The following is a 22,887-nucleotide window of genomic DNA, read 5'->3' as shown; positions in this document are numbered from 1 at the left end:
TTTTTTGTCTCATTGAGTTCAATACAACATTTTAAACTTGTGATTGGGACACCAGGACTACTATTTTGATTGAAGTTTCACCCTTTATTATTTTATTTATTTTTTGGGGTGATAAATGGCCTCATTAATCTGAGTGTTATGCTCCCATTGTGATTTGTGTTTGAGATTGCTTGCTTATTTCATTCCCTCTTCCCATTATTGTGAATAGTGTTGTGTTTTTTGGTTTAGATAGTGGCATAGACATGGTTGACCCATCTAGTGAATCCACTACTTCTCACCCAGCTAAAGGGGAGAGTCCCAATCCAATTATGACTACAACTTCTGAGAACCTCAACCTTAGTCTAAAAATCACCACCTCTCTATTTAATGGTCAAAATTACCTTGCATGGTCTCAATGTCTGACACTTTTCCTGAAGAGTAAGGAGAAGATGGGATATGTAGATGGAAGAGTTCAAATACCAAATATTAGTATTACTAATCCTAACTAAAATCAATGGGAGATTACCAACTCTTTGATCATGGGATGGCTCATTCATTCCATGGCCCAAGAGATTGGTAAAGGTTATTTATCCATGGAGACTGCCCAGGATGTTTTGGAGGCAATAGCTGCTATCTATTCCCGAAAGGGGAATTTTTCTCTGTCATTTGAGTTGCGCCGGTCTATTAAGCGCTCAATTTAGGGGAGCAAACAATTCTTCAGTATTGCACCTTTCTAACTAATGGTTGAAAACGCATAGATCATCTCCTGGATTACAAAACTGTCTACACCATTGATTCAGTTGGTTACCGAAAGTTTCTTGCAGAAGAGAGGATCTTCAAGTTCTTAGAAGGCCTCAATGTGGAGTTTAACCTGGTCCAAAGTCGTGTCATTGGCATAGATGTTCTTCCATATTTTCAGGAGACCTTTACTTATGTCCAGAATAAAGAGAGTCGTCGTTTTGCTATGTTACCTCCGACTTCTACAGATCGTTCAACATTACTTTTTGCACCTTCTCAAGATGGGGCTGGTTTGCCACTTTCTTCTTCTCATCCTTCCGGGAAGGATAGTTTGTTCTATGATTACTGTCGCCGGCCGAGACATACCCGTGAGACTTGTTGGAAGCTTCATGGGACTCCATCAGGGGGTCGAGGAGACCACTCTGGTCATAGAGGCGGTCGTTCTAGTCAGTCGAGAGGACGTAGGTCCCACTCTCACGCTCATCAGTCCAATACTGTAGAAATACATTATTCAGCTCCAGTAGACGTCTGAGGGACTCTCTAGTATGTCATCCTTTGAGTTTGAGGATGCCCTAAGCACTTTGCTTGATCGTCGGTCTCTTGTTCTTCCAAGTGCATCTTCTGCTTCTTCTTTGTTTGCCCATTTAGGTAATTTAGCCTCATCTTCTAGTGCTTTCTTACCCCATAAGGCCTTGACTTAGATTATTGATTCTGGTGCCTCAGATCATATGTCTGGGTCTTTTGATCTCTTCTCAAACTATACCCCAACCTCTGGTGAGTATAAAGTTACGATTGCAAATAGTATTATTTCCTCTGTCTTCGAGAAAGGTTTAATCCGTGCCACCCCTTCTCTACCTTTGTCTTCTATTTTACATGTACCTAATTCTTTTGTTTACCTATTGTCATTGAGTTATTTTACTCGAGATTTGAATTGTAGTGTAACTTTTTTTTCATGATTCTTGTCTTTTTGAAGACCTTATCACAAAGAAGACGATTGGCTGTAGTAGAACGAAAAATGGTCTCTATATCTTAGATCAAATTGACCAGCATGCTCATCATTCCATCCCATCTCCATCCACCACAGAAAATTTATGGTTATGGCATCAGCTTCTAAGATGTCCATCTTTTTTGTTGCTTAGACATTTATTTCCTTCTGTTTTTATTAAAAATAAAATCTCTGAGTTTCATTGTAAGTCATGCCAACTTGGCAAACAACACCGAGCTTCTTTTGCTCCTAGTAATAATAAAAGTTCAGTTCTTTTTTCTTTAATTCATTCGGATGTTTAGGGTCTCTGTCGTGAAATGTCTATAAAGGGTCATCGATAGGTTGTTACTTTTATAAATGATTGCTCTCGTGCTACTTGGGTGTACCTTGTGAAAGGAAAAAAAGTGAGGTTTTTTTCTGTGTTTCAAAACTTCCATAAGATGGTTCATACTCAGTTTGGGACGGCTGTCAAAGTCTTGCATTCTGATAAAGGAGGGTGAGTACATTGATTCAAGGTCAGCTCAATATTTTTCTACTCATGGCATTATCCATCAAACATCTTGCACTGACACCCCTCAACAGAACGGGGTTGCCAAGCGCAAGAATCATCAGGACCTTTATATGGCTCATTGTATGTGTTTTTTTTATGGGTGTCCCTCGAGCCTATTGGGCCGAGGCTGTTCTCACTGTTGCATTTCTCATTAACCGTCTTCCTACACAAGTCTTATAAAAAAATGCACCTCTTCAAGTTCTCTTAGATTCTAAGTCTCTATTTTCCATTCCTCCAAAAACCTTTAGCTGTATCTGCTTTGTTCACAATCATTCTCCTTCTCGGGGTAAGATGGATCTTCGTTCTCTCAAATGTGTGTTCTTGGTTTACTCCCCTACTCAAAAAAGGTAGAAGTGTTATCATCCTCCCTCACGTAAATAGTTTGTATCCATGGATATCACATTTTTTTAGTCTCACTCCTACTTCTTCTCCAGTCCCAAGTCTCAGTCCTCTCTTCAGGAGGAGTCTTGGAATGAAGAGAGTCCTATTGCTTCTATTATTCTTGGCTCAGTAATGCCATCAGAGGTACCTATTATTCCCGGTACAGTACTACCTCTAGTGGTATCTATCACTAGCAATACAGAATCTGATGTTACCAAGAACAAAGAAGGGCAAGTCTATGTCAGGGATAAGGAAAGGCAGAAAATTGGATACAAGAGACCATTTCTGATCAATCACTGCCGTCTCCTTCTCTTGATGAAGGTCCAAGCAATCCTGAAACTCTTGATATTGCTACCTCTGAGCCTAAGCCTAATGATTTTGATATATCTATTGCCAAGAGAAAGAGTGTGAGATCTTGCACTCATCATCCTATTTCTAACTTTGTGTCTTATTCTCGTTAGTCCTCTACATATAAAGCCTTTGTGTCAAATTTTCTATGTTAGTATACCTAATCATTTTTAGGATGCTCTTACTACTCCTAAGTGGAAACTAGCCATGGAGGAGGAAATAAAAGCACTTCATAAGAATGGCACTTAGGATTTAACTGAGTTACCTAGGGGCAAACAAATTGTAGGATGCAAATAGGTGTATACGGTGAGGCACAAGGCAGATGGTTTAATTGAGCGATATAAAGCCCGGCTTGTAGCAAAGGGTTTTACTCAGACCTATAGGATGGACTACCAAAAGACATTTGCTCTAATTGAAGATGAATTCAATCAGAGTACTTCTCTGTCTAGCAGTTAATCTAGATTGGCCACTTTATCAGTTTGATGTGAAAAATGCTTTCCTGCATGTTGACCTAGAAGAGGAAATCTATATGAATATTCCTCCTGGCTTTGAAACTCTTCAAACTAATGGTAAGGTGTGTTGACTTCGGAAGTCATAAATGGCCTCAAGCAATCCCCTAGGGCTTGGTTTAAGAGGTTTACTGAGACGATGTTGAAATATGGCTTCAAACAGAGTCAAGTTGATCATACTCTGTTTGTCAAACATTCCTCTCATAGTAAGACTACAACTCTCATTGTATATGGGGATGATATAGTTCTTAGAGGAGATGATGTTGAGGAAATCCCATTGTTGAAGAAGTATTTGGCAAGTGAGTTTGAAATCAAAGACTTGAGGAACCTGAAATACTTTCTCGGGATTGAAGTGGCTAGGTCCAAAGATGGAATTTTCATCTGTCAGAGAAAATATGTCATTGACCTATTAAAGGAAACAGGGATGCTTGGAAGCAAAGCTTGTGACACACCACTAGAGCCTAATCAGAAACTTTGTGATGATAGTGGAGGAGCAATCATTGACAGGGGGAGTTATCAGAGACTAGTAGGTAAGCTCATTTACTTATCCCATTCTCATCCTGATATTGCTATTGTCATGAGTATGGTTAGCCAGTTTATGCATGCTCCTCATGAAACACACTTGGCTACAGTTATGAGAATTTTAAGATACTTGAAATCTTCTCCTGGAAAAGGTCTTTGGGTGTGTTTGGTTTGTATTTTGAAACACGTTTTTGGAAGGGTTACAAATTTTCTCAAAAAAATTCCAAAATTACTTATCTTTCAATTACACATCAATCAATCACTTTTTCTCTCTCCTTCTCAATCACTTTTTCTCTCACACACATCTACTCAATTACAATAAAATATCAAATCATCTCAAACTTCAAAACTATTTTTAAAATATACAACCAAACAAACCAAAAAAAATTCTAAACTTTTTTCCCAAAATTTCTTTTTAAAAATTTATCTTAAAACACAAACCAAACATAGCATTTATTTTTTCAAACATGATCATCTTAGTATGGAAGCTTATACGAATGTTTTTTGGGTAGGATCAGTCACTGATAAGAGGTCCACTTTAGGGTATTGTACCTTTATTGAAGGAAATTTGGTTACTTAGAGAATTAAGAAACAAGATATGGTTGCCCGATCTAGTGCAAAAGCTCAGTTTAGAGCTATGGTACCAGGTGTGTGTGAGCTCTTGTGGATCAAGTTGTTGCATGATTTGGGAATTGAACAGAAAGACTCCATGCGACTATATTGTGATAATAAAGCTGCTATCAACATAGCTCACAATCCAGTTCAACATTACAGGACAAAGTATGTTGAGGTGGATCGTCACTTCATCAAAGAAAAGCTTACTAGTGGCACAATATGTACTCAATTTGTACAATCTGGTGAGCAACTTGAAGATATCTTCACCAAGGGAGTTGAGAGTAAACCATTTCATGAGATTCTTGGCAAGCTGGACATGAGAGATATCTGCACGCCAGCTTGAGAGGAAGTGTTAGAATCTATGTTAGAATCTTCCTATTATTTGTTTCCTTAGATTATTCTGTAATTCCTTAATTAATGGCTTAGAGCTTTCTTTGTAACGGTTGGTTGATTAATATAAAGGGAGTGATATCATTATCATTCCCTAAGTTGATTTTCCCTAAAAGCAAACATAATGTGCATTCAAGAGGGAATCATATGGGAAGGATTACTTGATCCTAATAGAGATTGTATACAAAGCCGGGGGTGAGAAGGCCTCTCCTTAAAAATATTAAGTTTCTTCTATTTGCCAAAAATGAGAAAATTTTGCTAGAAGGGCCCTCTCTTTTTTTTTTTTTGGTTGGAATAGGAGGTGGTTGAGGCTCTTAAGAGTGTTAATTGGGAGAAGGCTTTTGGCCCAAATGGATTCACATTAGGTTTTTTTCAAATATGAGGGGTGCCATGAGGAGGGATGCTAAGGAAGTTCTGCAAAGCTTCTATAAATCAAGGGAGTTTGAGAAGAGTTTGAATGTTGTATTCATCTTTTTGCTGACGAAGAAGGGGGGAGCAGTGAATATTAAGGATTTCCGTCCTAACAGCTTGGTTGGTAGCGCGTACAACATCACTGGCTTGAAGGCTAAGAGAAGTGATTGGGAAGGTCATCTCCTATGCAGCATGAATACTTTTAAAAGGAAATCGCATCCATATCATACCCGTATCGGACACTGATACTCTTCGGATATCGGATACTTTTCGAACACTCTTATTATGAAATTGAAATTGAAACTATCATGAAATTGTAATAATTTTTGCTTATTGTTAAGAGTACAATTATTAGGTTAAATACAACAATAGTTTTCAATATTTTCTTATTTCTCACCAAAGAATAAAATAGTGGGATTATAATCCCCAAATAATACAAGTGATCATACACTTAGTACAGCAACTACATCTATTTGAGATATACTCATGTTAAAAACAAAGCATTATAGAGATCTCCCAAACTCCAAATACTCTAGTAAAACAACTGTAAATCAACGACTAAACCTGAAATAAGTTTCCCATGACTTGAGAACTCTAAACCACCTCACTGCAAATTACTACTCTATTGTTATGGGAACTCTAACAGGATTATGCATCTGGTTTACCTACAGGATTATGGCATGCACAGTTAGGAAGACATTCATCAGGAAAAAAATCTAAGGAATTTGGATATCTTCGCACATCTGTATGAAAAATACTGTCATAAAATATAATCAAGTTCTAGTATTTATAAAAATTTTAAAATAAATTATGATCGCCACATGGGCACTAAAAACCTTGAACTCGCAGTCCGTTGTTCAGCAATGACTTTTCTCCGGCTCCGCCGCCAAAATGTAGTCGCAATATTGGGTTCACTATGTGACAAACTGAGGCAATAAAAGATACCAATCATAACTGGCTCATATGAAGAAAAAAACAAAGTTTTCAATCAAATAGAGATTTCAACAGAATTCCAGAGATAAATAAATATAGACTTATCAGAAAACAATAAAAATAAATACATATGGAGAAATAAATATACAACAAACAGACGCCATTCAAAATTACATGGAATCCAGTTAGAATTACAAGATGAGCACTAGTAGTACCTCAGTTTTCTGTCAAGTGAGGTGGAAGATCGCAACATCATACTTCGCAATGAAGGTCCTGCCACATTTGAGGATGCTTCTAATCTCCGCTGGTATTGGAAGCCCTCATCTTTCTCAGTACTGCATTGCAAAAAATAGCAATGACCAACCAATTTACAAGCAAAATCATCAACGGAAAAAATGTAAATCCTAGATTCAATTACCCAAAAAGAAAAATTCGAAAATCCATGTCGGGTATAACAGTAATAAGGGGCTAGAAAATAAGATTCAAAACCCATCAGTTAGTAAGTAGTTACTCTGTCATATTGCCTAACCTGTCAGGATCAACTCTCTCTGAAAACCCATACAGAGGACTATTTGGCTCTAATGGCGAATCACAAGAATCATTTTCTGCAGAATCACTCTCCCCTGCTGCAGAGATATGAGTCATATAAATCGCCTTCGTTGATCGGGGTATCAGCTGGCCAGGAAAACGCATAAGATCGACCAAAAGTTCCACAGAATTCAACACAACTATTACAGACATATGCTTATATGAGTCTATACACTCAACAGCCCCGTCATTAGGTAACCCCTGACAAGAAAACACACCAAATAGGAAAATTATGACATTAAAAAAAAGGGAAAACTTGTCATTTAGAATTAGCAACAATGATCCGCAATAAAACACATACAGAACAACTTTCTGTTTATTCAACTGAAACTGAGAGAAAACTAGTTAAAGAGACTCAACAAAGAAAGATCATATTTAAGTATCTCATTCTTTCTCTCTTTTTTTTCCCTCTTACAAGGTTATACACACCAAATTGACAAAAAAATACTTACCACCATGAGAGTACTTTCAAGACCTACAGCGTCAGCAAGAACTTTGAATAATATGGCTCGAGGACGGCATGATCCATGCTTTATTTGCCCCAGCATCTGGACACCTCGATTTACAAATGCATGAGAGGTTTCCTCGAGTGCAGCTTTTGCTGGACTTAGTTCCAAATTTGGCTGTTTATAAACATCTGATACCTGTTCAACAAGTAACATGAGTCAAACATCAAACTGTTAGAACATAGAACAACTCAACCATAAAGTATGGATACATACATGGAACACATGTACCACACATTAATGATACATCAATTTGATAAAATCTGAAAAAGAAGGGCACTACTTCAATCTCACTATTTTCTTCTTCTCTAACAAGTAAGCAAAGTATTGAAAAACTATTATTGTATTTATCCTAATAATTCTAATGTTATATAAGAATTATTCAGTGTGTTTGGTTTGAGGTTTTTGGATTAAGTTTTTTGAAAACTGAGTTTTTTGATTTTCGTGTTTTTTTGTTTTTAGTGAATATTTTAAAAATTTTAAACATTTTTTTTTTACTTTTTTAGATGCACCTTACTTAGATATATCTAAAAAGTATAAAATTTGTGAAAAAATATTTTAAAAAATTAATAAATACATAAAAATACAAAAAATATACTGAATTCTTGTTTTTTTTTTTTTTTGTATTTTTAGTATTTAGTGAATTTTTAAAAGGTTTTTTTCACAATTTTTTTACTTTTTAGGTATATTTATGTTAGATATGTCTAAAAAGTTTTTAAAAAAAAAAAAATTACTTAAAATATTAAAAAAATTCAATAAAAACAAAAAAAAAAACAAAAAATAAGAAAGTAGAATTTACTGAAAAATATTTTAGAAAAATGAAACCAAGCAAAGTGATTATAACCTCAAGTCTATAATAGTCCGGATATGTGACCACCAATATTTGAAAAGTCTCTGATACTTCACAATATTAAAGAAAAATATGGATAAATTAAGGAAGTATCGGATACTTATCTGCAAGTAATTGAGGAGTATCAATATCCAACATGCTTCATAAGTAATGGTAGATGACTGAAACTCTGGCATGTTATGTGAGTGGTGTAGGATTCCCCTTGCTAGAGGCCTTCCTAGAAGTTTTTAACGTAGTTATTGGAAAAAATGCTTTAGTTTCGGATTACTTGAGGATCTCTAAGTCAGGGATTGTATGGAACCTCAGTTTTTAGACTAGTTCAAGATTAAGAAATAGAAGCCATGGATGAGTTTTTGAGCTTTTATATGGAGTGGAGGTTATTAGAAGAGGGGATGAAGTGATGAATAGGGGAGTTGTAATGAAAGAAACTCATTAGATATTTCATATTTTTATTAACTTCTTGAAGGTAGCTTAGACCTTCTACCCAAGGATGTCTACTTGGAAGTTGTTGAAGCTTGGGTAACCAGCTTGGGGAATGATAGAATATCACCCCCTATTTATAAATGAAGATTAGGGTTTACAAGAAAGGCAATTACAAGATGATCCCTGAGTGCTATCCCTGAGTGCATAAAATGATTACAGACAGACCCTAGTGTACCTTTCGGCTAATATAATATGCTAACACTTAATATAATATGCTAACACTCCCCCTCAAGCTGGTGCGAAGATATCTCTCATGCCCAGCTTGCCTAATATGTCATGAAATGGTTTATTCCCAATCCCCTTGGTGAGAATGTCAGCAAGTTGTTCACCAGACTGGACAAAGGGAGTACAAATGATACCACTAGTGAGTTTCTCCTTAATGAAGTGACGATCAATCTCAACATGTTTTGTCCTGTCATGTTGAACTGGATTGTGAGCGATGTTGATAGCGGCCTTATTATCACAGTATAACCGCATGGAGTCCGTCTGATCAATACCTAGATCACGCAACAATAATTTGATCCATAAAAGTTCACACACACCTTGTGCCATAGCTCTAAACTCAGCTTCTGCGCTTGACCTGGCAACCACATTCTGTTTCTTACTCCTCCAAGTAACTAGGTTGCCGCCAACAAATGTGCAATACCCTGAAGTTGATCTCCTATCAGTTACTGACCCAGCCCAGTCAGCATCTGTATAGGCTTCTACACGAAGATGATCATATTTTGAAAAATACAGACCCTTACCAGGAGCAGACTTCAAATACCTCAAGATTCTCATGACAGCCTCAAGGTGAATCTGATGAGGAGCATGCATAAACTGACTAACTATACTGACAGCAACAGCAATATCAGGACGGGAGTGAGATAGGTAAATGAGCTTACCCACTAATCGTTGATAGCTCCCCCTATCCACAACTTCTCCTCCTTCATCATCCCCTAATTTCTAATTGGGTTCCAGGGGGGTGGCACATGCCTTGCAGCCAAGCATCCCAGTTTCCTTCAACAGGTCAAGCACATATTTTCTCTGTGAGATAAATATCCCATCCTTAGAGCGAGCAACTTCAATTCCCAGAAAATACTTCAAGCTGCCCAAGTCTTTGATTTCAAACTCTTTAGCTAAATATTTCTTCAACAGAGGTATTTCCCCACTATCATTGCCTGTAAGAACTATGTCATCTACATAAACAATAAGTGCTGTAGTCTTACCGTGTGAGGAATGTTTCACAAACAATGTGTGATCTGCCTGACTTTGTTTGAAGCCATATTTAAACATAGCCTGAGTGAATCTCTCAAACCAAGCCCTTAGAGACTGTTTGAGACCATATAATGACTTCCGAAGTTTGCATACTTTGCCTTCTGTTTGATGATCCTCAAAACCCAGAGGAATGTCCATATATACTTCTTCTTCGAGGTCACCATGGAGAAAAGCATTCTTAACATCAAACTGATAAAGCGGCCAATCTAGATTAGCTGCTAGAGAGAGAAGTACTCTGACTGAATTCATTTTAGCCACGGGTGCGAAGGTCTCCTGATAATCAATGCCATATGTCTGAGTAAACCCTTTTGCCACAAGTCTTGCCTTGTAACGCTCAATAGACCCATCTGCTTTGTGTTTCACAGTATATACCCATTTACATCCCACAGGTCGTTTGCCCGGAGGTAACTCAGTCAATTCCCAAGTGCCATTCTTCCTAAGTGCTTTCTTTTCCTCAATCATGGCTAGTTTCCATTCAGAGGTAGCAAGAGCATCCCGAAAATGGTTAGGAATGCTAACAGAGGAAATATTGGACACAAACGCTCTATATGAGGATGACAAATGAGAGTATGATACAAACTGTGAGATAGGATGTTGAGTACAAGATCTCACACCCTTCCTCTTGGCAATAGGAACATCAAGATCAATGGACTCGAGAGATTCAAAGTTACCTCGACTCTCATCAGAAGCAGGAGATGGCAGTGGGGTAGCAGAAACGGTCCCGTGTATCCAGTTAACTTGTTTTCTGTCTATGTCCCGGACATAAACATGCCCGTCCGTATTCTTGGTGACAGTGGGTTCTATAGTCCCAGTAGAAGAGGGGGGTTCAAGAACAACTGGTTCCACCATAGGAAGCACAGTAGTAGAGGGTGGTGCAAGAACAACTGGTTCCACCATAGGAGGCACAGGACTCACTTCACACCAAGGCTCCCCCGGAAATGAGGACGGTGACACCGGAGAGGACAAGAAATAGGACTGGGATTCAAAGAAAGTTACATCCATGGACACAAACCACTTACGAGAAGAAGGGTGGTAACATTTATACCCCTTTTGAGTAGGAGAGTAACCAAGGAAAACACACTTGAGGGAGCGAGCGTCCAACTTACCACGAGAGGGAGAGTGATTATGGACAAAACAGACACAACCAAATATTTTGGGAGGAATAGAAAACAAGGACGGAGAACCGAGGAGGACGTGAAGCGGAGCCTGTTTGTCCAAGACCTGGGTAGGGAGACGATTAATAAGATGGGCAGTGGTGAGAACAGCGTCGCCCCAATAGGGCCGAGGCACATTCATAAAAAAACACATGCACCGAGCCATGTCAAGAAGGTGCCGATTCTTGCGTTCGGCCACCCCATTTTGTTGAGGGGTATTGGTGCAAAAGGTCTGATGGATGATGCCATGAGTAGAGAAATATTGTCCTAACCCAGAATCTATGTATTCCCCGCCATTATCAGAACGAAATATTTTGATAGTGGCCCCAAACTGAGTACAAATCATCTTATGAAAAGTCCGAAACACAGAGAAAACCTCACTCTTATCTTTCATGAGATACACCCAAGTAGCACGAGAAAAATCATCAATAAATGTAACAAACCAGCGATGACCTTTCACAGACAAAACACGGGAGGGACCCCAAACATCAGAATGTATTAATGAAAAAGGAACGAAGCTTTTATTCAAACTGGGAGCAAAAGAAGCTCTATGTTGTTTTCCAAGTTGACAAGACTCACAAAGAAAGTCAGACACATGATGATTTGCGAAATTAGAAGGAAATAAATGCTTAAGTAAATGAAATGAGGGATGCCCAAGACGCCGATGCCACAGCCATAAATCAGCGGGGGTAGTAGAAGACGTGGTGGAAGAATAGAGACCATTTTCTGCACTACCACTGCCAATCGTCCTCCCCGTGACAAGGTCCTGAAAAAGACAATGATCAGGAAAAAACGTCACACTACAATTCAAATCTTGGGTAAGACGACTTAAGGATAACAGATTAACAGAAAACTTGGGAACATGGAGAACAGAAGATAGATGTATGGTAGGAGTGACTTGGACTAAACCTTTTCCAGAAATGGAAAAAACAGTACCATCGACAATCCTAACTTTGTCCTGACCTGAAGAGGGCTTATAGACAGAGAAAAGATCAGAGGAGCCAGACATATGATCTGAGGCACCAAAATCAATAATCCAAGGCAAGGATGTATGACACAGGAAAGCACAAGGAGAAGATGCTAAGTTACCTGAGCGGGCAAAGGACGAGGAAGCGGTACTGAGAGCAGTAGAAGATCGGCGGTCCAACAATTGGCGCAAAGCATCCTCCAGCTCAGTATCAGAAGTTTGGGTAACAGAAGTAGAATTAGAATCAAGGGTATCAACGGCACTAGACTGATGAGCCCGAGAATAGGAACCACGTCCTCTAGATTGGCCTGACCGACCTCCTCGAGAACCAGACCGATCACCTCGACCCCCGGATGGAGTCCCATGAAGCTTCCAACACATCTCACGAGTATGTCGCGGCTTCTTGCAATAATCACAGAATACAGACTCCTTATTAGCAGACGGAGGAGGCAGGCTGAGGCCATCTCGAGGAGTAGACAGTAATGCGGAACGGTCAGTAGAGACAGGGGACATCATGGCAGACCGGCGACTCTCCTCATTTTGTACATAGGCAAATGCCTCCTGAAGTGAAGGAAGAGTATCCATACTCAGAACTCGACCCCTAACTGGATCATACTCCACATTTAAGCCGGCCAAAAATTTAAAGACCCGTTCCCGTGCGATGAACTTTTTGTACCCGATAGAATCAGTAGGGCAAACGGGCTTATAGTCTTCCAGGTGGTCAAGGTGTTTCCAGCCGTTGGTGAGGAAAGTGAAGTACTGAAGAACAGTCTGCTCCCCCTGAAGTGAGCTCTCAATAGAGCGGCGCAACTCAAATGCCTGTGAAAAATTTCCTTTGCGGGAATAGGTAACAGCCACAGCCTCCCAAACGTCCTGGGCAGTCTCCATAGACAAGTAGCCCTCACCAAGTTCTGGAACCATCGAATGGATAAGCCAACTCATAATCAAAGAGTTGGTAATCTCCCATTGGTCATAACCTGAGTCAGTGGTACTAGGTGCCTGTATCCTGCTATCAACATACCCCATCTTCCCTCTGCTTGTCAAAAACAAAGTCAAACTTTGAGACCATGCTAGGTAGTTTTGACCATTAAATAGAGAGGTGGTGATTTTCAGACTAGGGTTGGGGTTCTCAGTCATGGTAGTAGGTAGAATGGGACTCTCACTCTTTGGTGTTTGAGAAGAAGGGGACACACTGGTGGAATCTGTCATGGATACAATACTACCGAACCCGCAACAAAACTAGTGACAATCACAAGCCCGGAAGGTGGTAGTGAGATAACAGGCACAATGACTACTATAAAGACATAACAACAATTAAGAAACCATTTTTTTTTTTTTTTTTTTTTTGTTTTGTTTTGTTTTGTTTTGTTTGTTTTTTTATATATATATATATATATATATGTATATTGATTTATTTATATATACATGTATTTATATATATAAATATATATATCAGGTTATATTTATATATATATATATCAGCATATATATATATATTTATATATATATCAAGGGTGTGAGATACCAGAGTGGCGAAGACGACAGAGAGATGAGGACGACGAGGGCGATGACGGCTAGAGGAGATCGACGGGCTGAGGCGAAGTAGACGAGCAGACGAAGCAGACGAGCAGACGAAGACGAAGACGAAGCAGACGAGCTGAGGGACGAAGACGAAGCAGACGAAGACGATACAGACGAAGACGAAGACGACAGAGGACGGCTGGAGGAGATCAACCCAGCAGATGATCCAACTAGGTACGTTTTGAACCCTAACCCTAGAGGTGTAGCTCTGATACCATGAAGCTTGGGTAACCAGCTTGGGGAATGATAGAATATCACCCCCTATTTATAAATGAAGATTAGGGTTTACAAGAAAGGCAATTACAAGATGATCCCTGAGTGCTATCCCTGAGTGCATAAAATGATTACAGACAGACCCTAGTGTACCTTTCGGCTAATATAATATGCTAACACTTAATATAATATGCTAACAGTTGTGTCTCTACAAAGTTGTCTTTCTTTGTGTGGACTGCAGTGCTAGACTCCACTCTTACTATTCACAGTTTGAGCAAGAAGGTTGACCTTTGACACTTGGAAAGTAAACCCCTCCAAACCTCCTTGGAATTTTGGAAATGCATGGCCAATCCCATCCTGACATAATGCCTGCTGAATTGCATTACATGTAGGGATATAATAGGACAATTTCAATTGTCAACAGCAATATAAGAACTTTTTGGTGCAACAGAGATTCTTGTTGAGATTTCTATCAACACAACTCAAATATCACTCCTAGAACTCCTCCCATCCGCACTCCACACCAACACAATAATATTGATTTTATCCACAAAAGTGTACCAAAAAATGAAAACTGTTCTACCCCCTCTCTGACACCTACAGCACTGTGATTCTATTCATGAAAAACAAAATTGTTGTTATACATTTGTTTTGACTGTCCAAAAGATGTGTGCATGCATGCATAAGGGATGAAATTGGTTTGGTTGAAGCAAGCAACAAGCTATGAAGTATGGGTATTTCGAAAAATATGTTGTACCCGTACCGGATACTTACCGGCGTATAGTACCTCGTATGGTACTTTTGCATACGTACCGGGTACACGAAACACGTACTCAAATTTTTTCTTCTTAATTGTTGGCGTACCCAGACGTACCTAGTATATACCAAAGCCGTACCATACCTCAGTTGAAACAATATTTTCTTATACTACAGAGATAAAACTCCTTTTACTATACTTTCTTTTTTATTTTTTATTTTATGCTTAGCATGATTTTAAATTAAACTATGGTTTGTAAATTATTTAACATATTAACATTTAATTTTGATTTATACTTTTACTTTTGGCATTAAATGTTAATTGTAGGTTGGACTTTCACAAATTAAACTATTTAATCTAAATTAATTTTTTTTTTTTTTTTTTACAAGTGTATCAAGCCGTACCCATACTTATACCCGTACCCTTTTTTTTTTTTTTTAAATTTTACCATATCGACGTACTCGTATCGTACCAGTGCTTGTACTCGTACCCATGCTTCATAGGCAACGAGATATACAGAAAGTTTTCTTAGCACTAAGCACTATAAGAATATATACTCACTTTTCCTTAGGTCTAAATTCATCATTTGAATAATTTTAAGGGCAAATTACATATACCCCCCTCGAGATTTAGTAAAATTATAGATACCCCTGAGGTTTGAGAAATTACAAATACCCCCCTGAAGGTTATATTTGCATAACAAATTAAGGGGCAAATTGTTATGAAAATATAAATCTCAGGGAACAATTTGTTATGAAAATATAAATCTCAGGGGGTATCTGTAATTTCCGAAACCTCAAGGGGATATCTGTAATTTAACTAAACCTCGAGGGAGGTATATGTAATTTGCCCTAATTTTAACAAGGACAAGTGAGAAAAAACCCAAGAAAATAAATTGTAGGAAAAGTAGAATAACATCAATAGTTAATGCAAATTCTGATTCGATACTACAGAGTAAAACGAGGATGGTGGCAAATTCTCACCAGTCCAGCAATCTTTTTAATCATTGCTGCAGGATTGGAGTTCAACCCTTTGACAAGAGCAACAATCAGTTGCTTCAGCATAGAAAGCTTCCTATCTTTCTCTGTGTCTACAAGAATGATATCAGCTCTGAAACCCTCGACCCCCAAAGCATCAAGCTCATCCAGAGTAGGAATATCATCAAAAAGCTCCTTGAGCCTTTTTTCCTGCACATAGTTACATGTCAACAATTGCATAGTAGGGCTCTAATGGGAACCCAACCAGTCACATATTCAGCATTAGAAATTGATAAACAGTTAGTCAAATAACAATTGTAAGAAAATGCATACATATTATTTATTTAAAAGAAAGAAGAAGAAGAAGAAGAAGAAGAAGAAGAAAACGAAGAAAAGAAATATAGCAGTATAGGACAACCACAATCAACAACCAGAGGATACATCACTCTATAGTCCACACTTACATGAAAACAGAGAACAGTTTTAAGTATAAATCCTGGCCTCATGCACTAATTATGGTCCGAGGAAACCCAGTACATAAGAAAATTTAGGGTCTTTTTCTTTGGCAATTAATGAGTAGGTGCTACTAACTACTAAGTAGCCATCTCAAAAGGCCCATGTTCACAAGAAATTTCATTAACAGGGGAGAAATATTTTGAAGACAGTCTCTCGATCAGTCCTAAAGCTGTTAAGAATCCTGGCATGGGTCTACAATCAATAGTTGGGAGAGCCCAGTGCGGCGTGCTGTGCCTCTGTGACTGATGTGGTGTATCTTGATCAAGTGCGTTATGAGAACTATAAATGGAGAAAAGCTTCCAATTTATGACCTCAGACATGTGTTGCCCAGTTCTTTGTTTTAGCATGACATGACATGGACAATTGGACACGCCATTTCCCTAAAAGTTCGATTTGACACGTTGGAAATCTGTTCAATGAAAGATTACACTTCATACATCTATTATATGACTAACATTATTTTTCATCAAATTAAAAACCAAAAGCTTAATTACCAGTATAATTGAATTGACAAGTGGATAACAATGGAATGAAAGCTATGAAGCACAAATACTTCTAAAATGGAGTTGTATCCGTATCATACCCAATAAGGATACCGATACTTCTCAGATACGTATACGATACTTTCTAAATGTATCCAGTACTTTATGATAATTTTGAGAAGTGTCATGTACTTTTCGGGCACTCTAAGGTCCCATACTATTTTGAAATTGAAATTGTAATAACTTTTGCATATTATTAGTGTATATTTGTTAGAACAAATACAATATTCAGTGTATTTGATTTGAGTTTTTTGGATTAAGTTTTTTGAAAATTGAGTTTTTTGGTTTTCGTGTTTTTTTGTTTTTTAGTGAATATTTTTAAAATTTTAAACATTTTTTTACTTTTTTAGATGCATCTTCCTTAGATGTATCTAAAAAGTAAAAAAATTGTGAAAAAAATATTTTTAAAAATTAATAAATACAATACAAAAAAATATACTGAATTCTCTTCTTTTTTTTTTGTATTTTCAGTATTTAGTGAATTTTTAAAAGGTTTTTTTCACAAATTTTTTACTTTTTAGGTATATTTATGTTAGGTATATCTAAAAATTAAAAAAATTGCTTAAAATATTAAAAAATTCAATAAAAACAAAAAAAAAAAAAAACACGGAAAACAAAAAAGTAGAATTTTCTGAAAAGTGTTTTTGGAAAACTCTAACCAAGCAAATTTTTAAATATTTTCTTATTTCTCATCAAAGAAGAAATAGTGTGATCAAAGTAGTCCTCTACTTTCAGATTTTATCAAATTAGCATATCCACTATAAACAAATAATATTGGCTCTTGCATTAATATCTAAGTCCTAAATAATGATGTCTAGCTATTTTCTAATTACATTTATAAAATAAAAATGTATCCTATTCATATCCGTATCCTATTTCTTTAGATTTTGTCGTATTATTGTATCCCTATCGTATCATATCATATCATATTCGTATCTGATATCCGTATCCATGCTTCATAGAATGAAAATATGCGGAGTATTTAAAAGGTTCACTAATACAATGGCCAGCAGATTTTGAATTACTGTTCAGGATTTGTCCCATTACCAATTATTTATTTCTCTTTCTATCTACAAAGGCTTCTTTCATTGTTTCTCTCTACTAAAACAATCGGCCCAGTTGTAAAGAAGAGCTCTCTCTTAATTTTAATAATGCATAATGAGGAAATTATAACATAAAAAGCCCTTTACACACAAAAGGCTTGAAACCAAAGTCTCAACTACCTTCAGAATAGCACCATTGAAAGACAAGCAAAGGGAGAAAAACTCATTGGAAGTTTCGGTTTTGAGACTTAACTGTGAGAGAAGAAGAAGAAGATCAACAAGAGCCAAAGGCCAGCCACAACTTGGTTGGAGTTCAATCAAGATCACTTGCGGCCAATCACAGTTGCCAGAGGGATAGTACGCACCTCGGACTCTTGGATTCTCTCTCCTCTCACTGTCTCAATCATATGTAATAAGAGAGTATAATACATAATATATCTTTACATAGAATAAATGGTACACCTAGTTTAGTCCCCTTTGAATGGGATCTGAGAAGGGTAGATTGGGAACAAATCTAACCTTTCATATTCAAACCCACAACTTCAAGGTTGATAGATCAAGTTTTAACCACTGGACCAGTGACCCTTTTAGAATATATCTTTACATATTCATATATAAAAAAGATTAAGTCCAAGTTTTTGTTATTTTATGTTATGCCCCCTCCTCTTTTGAAAATCACAAATGGATCCCCAAGCATGTCTCCTAACGTATCCAGACATGTCCCGACATGTTTGGTACGTCCCCATAACATGTTCGACAATCCAAAAAAAGGCTATTTCAGTGTATCTAGGACATATCCAAAAGTGTCTGTGTCCCAAACGTGTCAAACATTGATACGTGAGCCAAAATAGAGTATCTATGCGTCTTAGGACATAGCGATCAACAGATTTGATGCACTAATGAACCTTTTACATTACAATTAAGTCACTCCATGGAATAAAAAAGTCTTATGTAACCTCAAGAGCCTTCAATCTCAGCAATCTTGAAAGTTTGTTGAGCTCCAGACATAAAGGCCATTCCACCTCCAATTATATGATATGAACAATACAAAGGGGATTCAAACCTTTTTGTCTACCTATCTCATCTTGGAATAGATTTGAGTTGCTAAGCCAGGTATAATATTCTCCACGCAGAAACATGTGTTTTGTGTGGAAGGGTAGGGTGGTATGTGCTTGGTTCAAGAAAAGGCGAAAAAAAAAAGATTTAAACTCAAAGCATGATCAAATCCATAGTAGATGCAAGACTGTTAAGCAACCGGTCATAGATTGCTTCTTATGTTTTAGTAACTCAAATCTTAAGCTCCAAAGCCAATACCTACTATTCTAGAGGTTAAAATACTGTATCTGTTGGTAAAAGTAAAAAATGAGGAAAACCGCACCTATATGGATTTCAAGGATATTTGGAGCCTAGTATATCAATTTTTTGTTAGAATATGAATAAAGTAGTCAAAAGATCAAATTTTCCTACATAAAGCAGCTTAAAATCATCATTAAAATCCATGTCCATCATATTTGTTAATGAAAGCAACATAAGGGATGTCACCTATATACAAAGAGTAGAAAAGAAAAAAAGAAAAAATACAGAAGGCGACCTATCCACTGCCTCAAGTATCAAAAAGCTCTAAAATTCTATAAAATTTGTGTAGGATTTACAACCGGGTTCCAACTATTCATTAACCCCTAAGGTCCAAGAAACTACTCTTCAACCGATAAAGGCTTCTCCCTCCCTCTCATTAAATTGAATGCCCATATAAAAGTTGAACATGGACATGCGAGAATCAAACATGCATATATGTGAGTTTAACAAGTATTTCAGCTCCCAAAAATAAATAATAACCCCAATATCCAATTCCCTTCATGAGTTGTTCACTATATCCAATAGCACAATCACAACCATAGTCTAAACCATGACTCATACTTTCATCGTGGACAAATGACTCATAATAAATATCAAACAGCTTATATTCCAGTAACAATCATATTAAAGTAAAAAAAACATCAGAAACCATAATAACAGGAATTTATTCGGAAAACCAAGAAAAATTGCTCACAGGAATGACAGAGTAGAAACCATTCGGAATCGGTTCCGAAAGCATTCCAGTGCTCCAGAGAATCTGTGAAGCTGTTTGTGATGACAACTCAACATGCTCAGTATAGTTATTTGTTTCTCTAGTACTCAAAGTTTCTCCTTTAGAATCCAAAGAAACAGATCCAATTTTTTCGATGACATCTGAAGGCCACCATGTAGTATACGGAGGTCTTTGCTCTGATGTTTCTGCATCGTCACGCGTCTTCTCCATGTCCATAAATACTTGAAATGTATAAACATTTCGCCCCACTTCTTACCCCATAAAAGACCTCTCCAAACTAAAAATTAGACAACAAATCATTCGTTTACAAATTTCTTTTGTTCTGACTTTCTTAAGCTGGAGGCCATGCAACCTGAAAAGTGAAAAACAAAAGTTCAAACTCACAATCAGTACACATTTCGTCCATCATCTTCCATTACATTCCTGTTTCAAATACCTAATAGAATATAGAAACATGGCTCAACCATACACACATCAAGCAATGAACAAATGTGAAATACAATCATTGGTAATACATTTGGAAAGAAAAGTTTCTACAGCCAACCAGTGTCCACTTAAAGATACAAAAACAGTAGATTTATAGATGAAATATAGCCAGCAGATGCACCATGAAGTCTAATACAGTCCCGCAGGCAGGGGCACCAAATCTAGTTTTTTAACCTTCTGAAAACTAAAAAAGGATAGGCAAATGAGCTACAGCCCACGCAGAAACACATCCACACAAGGAAGCAGTTATGGTAATGTGAAGAATGGTCAGATCAATAATATGAATCTTGATCAAACGTGAACCTAATTTTTTAATTAAATTAATTTGAAAACTTAGCAAATTAGAGTTGCAGTTATATTCATAACAAATCCCTCAACAGCAAGATCATTTTGAATTTGAAAAAACAAAGATGGCTTTAGAGTGTGACAGGTTTTCACAAGAACAAAAGGAGACATTTAAACTAAGAGATAACAATGGGACATTGTCTGTGGAGAGATGTTTTCAAGATCATCAGCCCTTTTTATTTCCTAATTGAATATAGTATGGACTAGACAGATGACTTAGCTAATATCTAATTCTAGCATCGAAGCTAAACAAATAGTAACTCTTACTATCCCTGAAGAACTTCCTTGTCACTGGCGAATGCAGTCATTTGCATCACGGTTACAGAGGCTAAAATGGAGGTTTAAATAGCCTGAAGGTTCTGATGGAACATACAAAATTCCAAGTTCGCAAACAGCCTCAATAATGCTGAAGCAGAGGACTCTCATCTATAGTTCGTATATTAGATCAGACACGTATTTCCAAATTCCAACACTGAAAAAACTTCGAGTTTGGGCCATGAACCCAGAAGCCTTTTTAATTCCAAATGCTCCATATCATTTCAGAAAGGTGAACCATCAAGACCTTTGCCAAATTGCCAGCTAACTAGCATCCTGTAGAACCAATAAGGCTGATTGCTCTAGAACCAGTGATCATCACGTTGACCAGCGATTGACTCGGTGATCATCACCTCACATTATAACACTGGAATCCAATACCTCAATCAATAAGTAATGCCCACTGTTCATCAGATCTTGACAACTAACACAAACAGACATTTTTTCAACCCCAAAGATTAAGACATCCAATCATCAGATGTAACATTAATAGCAGAAATCTGGATATCCACAAAATTTAAGTACTTCCGTCATTCAGTTTCCAATGATAGATACTTCCAGACACCCAAATGTAACAGCAATTAAGATTGAATTACAAGATCCTCATCTCTACACCCACTACTGTCAAGAACCAAACAACCCATTACCCAACATCAATCACTTCAAATTATATACGCATCTATCATAAATACCCAGAAAAGTTAATGAACTAACATTCGAAATCCAAAAAACCCAATAACAATTCATTCCAAATTCAGTGCCGCCGCCATAAAAAGACACATTGAAATCAAAATTAATAGAACTGGAACCCATATAAACATAAATAATACAATACTTACACTGATATATATACGGTATTTGGGATCACAGAAAAGAGAGATAGAGAGAGAGCTTACCGCCAGCAGATCCAAGAAGAAGAATCTCCAGTTGCTCCTGGGACGAACAATAGCATTTGAATCTTAGGTTCCCCGAAGACTAGGCTTCATGTCTGAATCAACGTTGCAAAGACCATTGAGAGACCTGAGAGAGAGAGAGAGAGAGAGAGAGAGATTTTATAAAGAGAGTGACCGATGTGAATATATATATAAGATGCGAACGAGGAAACGGTAGACAGATTAGGCTGCGGGTGTATCTTTATTTTTATTTTGGTACAAGATAGGGTGAAAAATTATACATATTAACCCAAATTTCACTTTAATTACTACTGTTTTTGTAGTAATCTTAAATTTTAAGTTATTTTTAATTTGGTTAATTAGTTTAAATATAATATTCAATTTTATAATTTTGTAACTCTAACCCTCAACATTGCCTCCCTTCCGTTTTGCTCTCAATCTTGGGTACCATCGCACCCTCCATCTTTGTCTGGTCTACCTCCATCTTTTTATGTTGTTATTGTTCTTTGAATGGTTATGGTTTGATTTTAATTTTGTATTAGGGATTGAATTAATTAGAATGGTAGTGGTGGTTTAATTAGGATTAGGGTTTAATTTATTTTGAGGTTTAAGATTTAGAGTTTGATTTTCGGTAGAGAGCAATGATGAGGTGGATTAATGGTTGTTATGGAAGCCAAGATGGTAGTAGTGGGTGCTTAATGGTGGCGGTAGCAAAAATAAACGGAAAAGAGAGAGGGTAGCGAATGATGAAGGCAAACATGGTATGCAAAGGAAAGAGGGTAGTAGTTAGGGGACAAAGCGGAGGCAAACAATGGTAGCAGCGCCCATAGTGGTTGTGTTGTAGTATAGTGGGTGGTTGTAGATTAATGAAGATGAGAATAAACATGGTAAAGAACGAGTTGTTGTGCGAAGAGAGAAATGAAGAATGAGATGCGGTGGCATGAGAGGGGTAGCAAAAAGCAAT

General features: G+C 37.3%; 1 protein-coding gene across 15 annotated transcripts in view; it reads right to left on the bottom strand.

The window, feature by feature from the left end:
* Positions 1–22,180, bottom strand: part of LOC114268514 (serine/threonine-protein kinase EDR1) — a 52,452-nt gene extending 30,272 nt beyond the window's left edge. For 7 of the 15 annotated variants that reach the window (XM_028209693.2, XM_028209696.2, XM_028209695.2 and 4 more), the window contains exons 1-7: positions 21,927–22,177; positions 19,846–20,236; positions 15,701–15,904; positions 7,402–7,593; positions 6,873–7,150; positions 6,577–6,696; positions 6,265–6,354 (exon numbers count right to left, since the gene is read on the bottom strand). In XM_028209693.2, coding sequence (XP_028065494.2) covers positions 6,265–6,354; positions 6,577–6,696; positions 6,873–7,150; positions 7,402–7,593; positions 15,701–15,904; positions 19,846–20,100 — 1,139 coding nt within the window. In that variant the 5' untranslated portion in view covers positions 20,101–20,236; positions 21,927–22,177. Of the gene's footprint in view, positions 1–6,264; positions 6,355–6,576; positions 6,697–6,872; positions 7,151–7,401; positions 7,594–15,700; positions 15,905–19,845; positions 20,237–21,926 lie in introns of all 15 variants that reach the window. The other 8 variants (XM_028209694.2, XM_082884718.1, XM_082884719.1 and 5 more) reach the window with 3 other exon arrangements.
* Positions 22,181–22,887: the final 707 nt, after the last annotated feature.

This window comes from Camellia sinensis, chromosome 8 (assembly GCF_055761805.1).
Source record: "Camellia sinensis isolate YWXY chromosome 8, ASM5576180v1, whole genome shotgun sequence".
Taxonomy (NCBI): Eukaryota; Viridiplantae; Streptophyta; class Magnoliopsida; order Ericales; family Theaceae; genus Camellia; species Camellia sinensis.
Note: the sequence above shows the minus strand (reverse complement) of the source record. Positions and strands in the feature narration are given on the sequence as shown.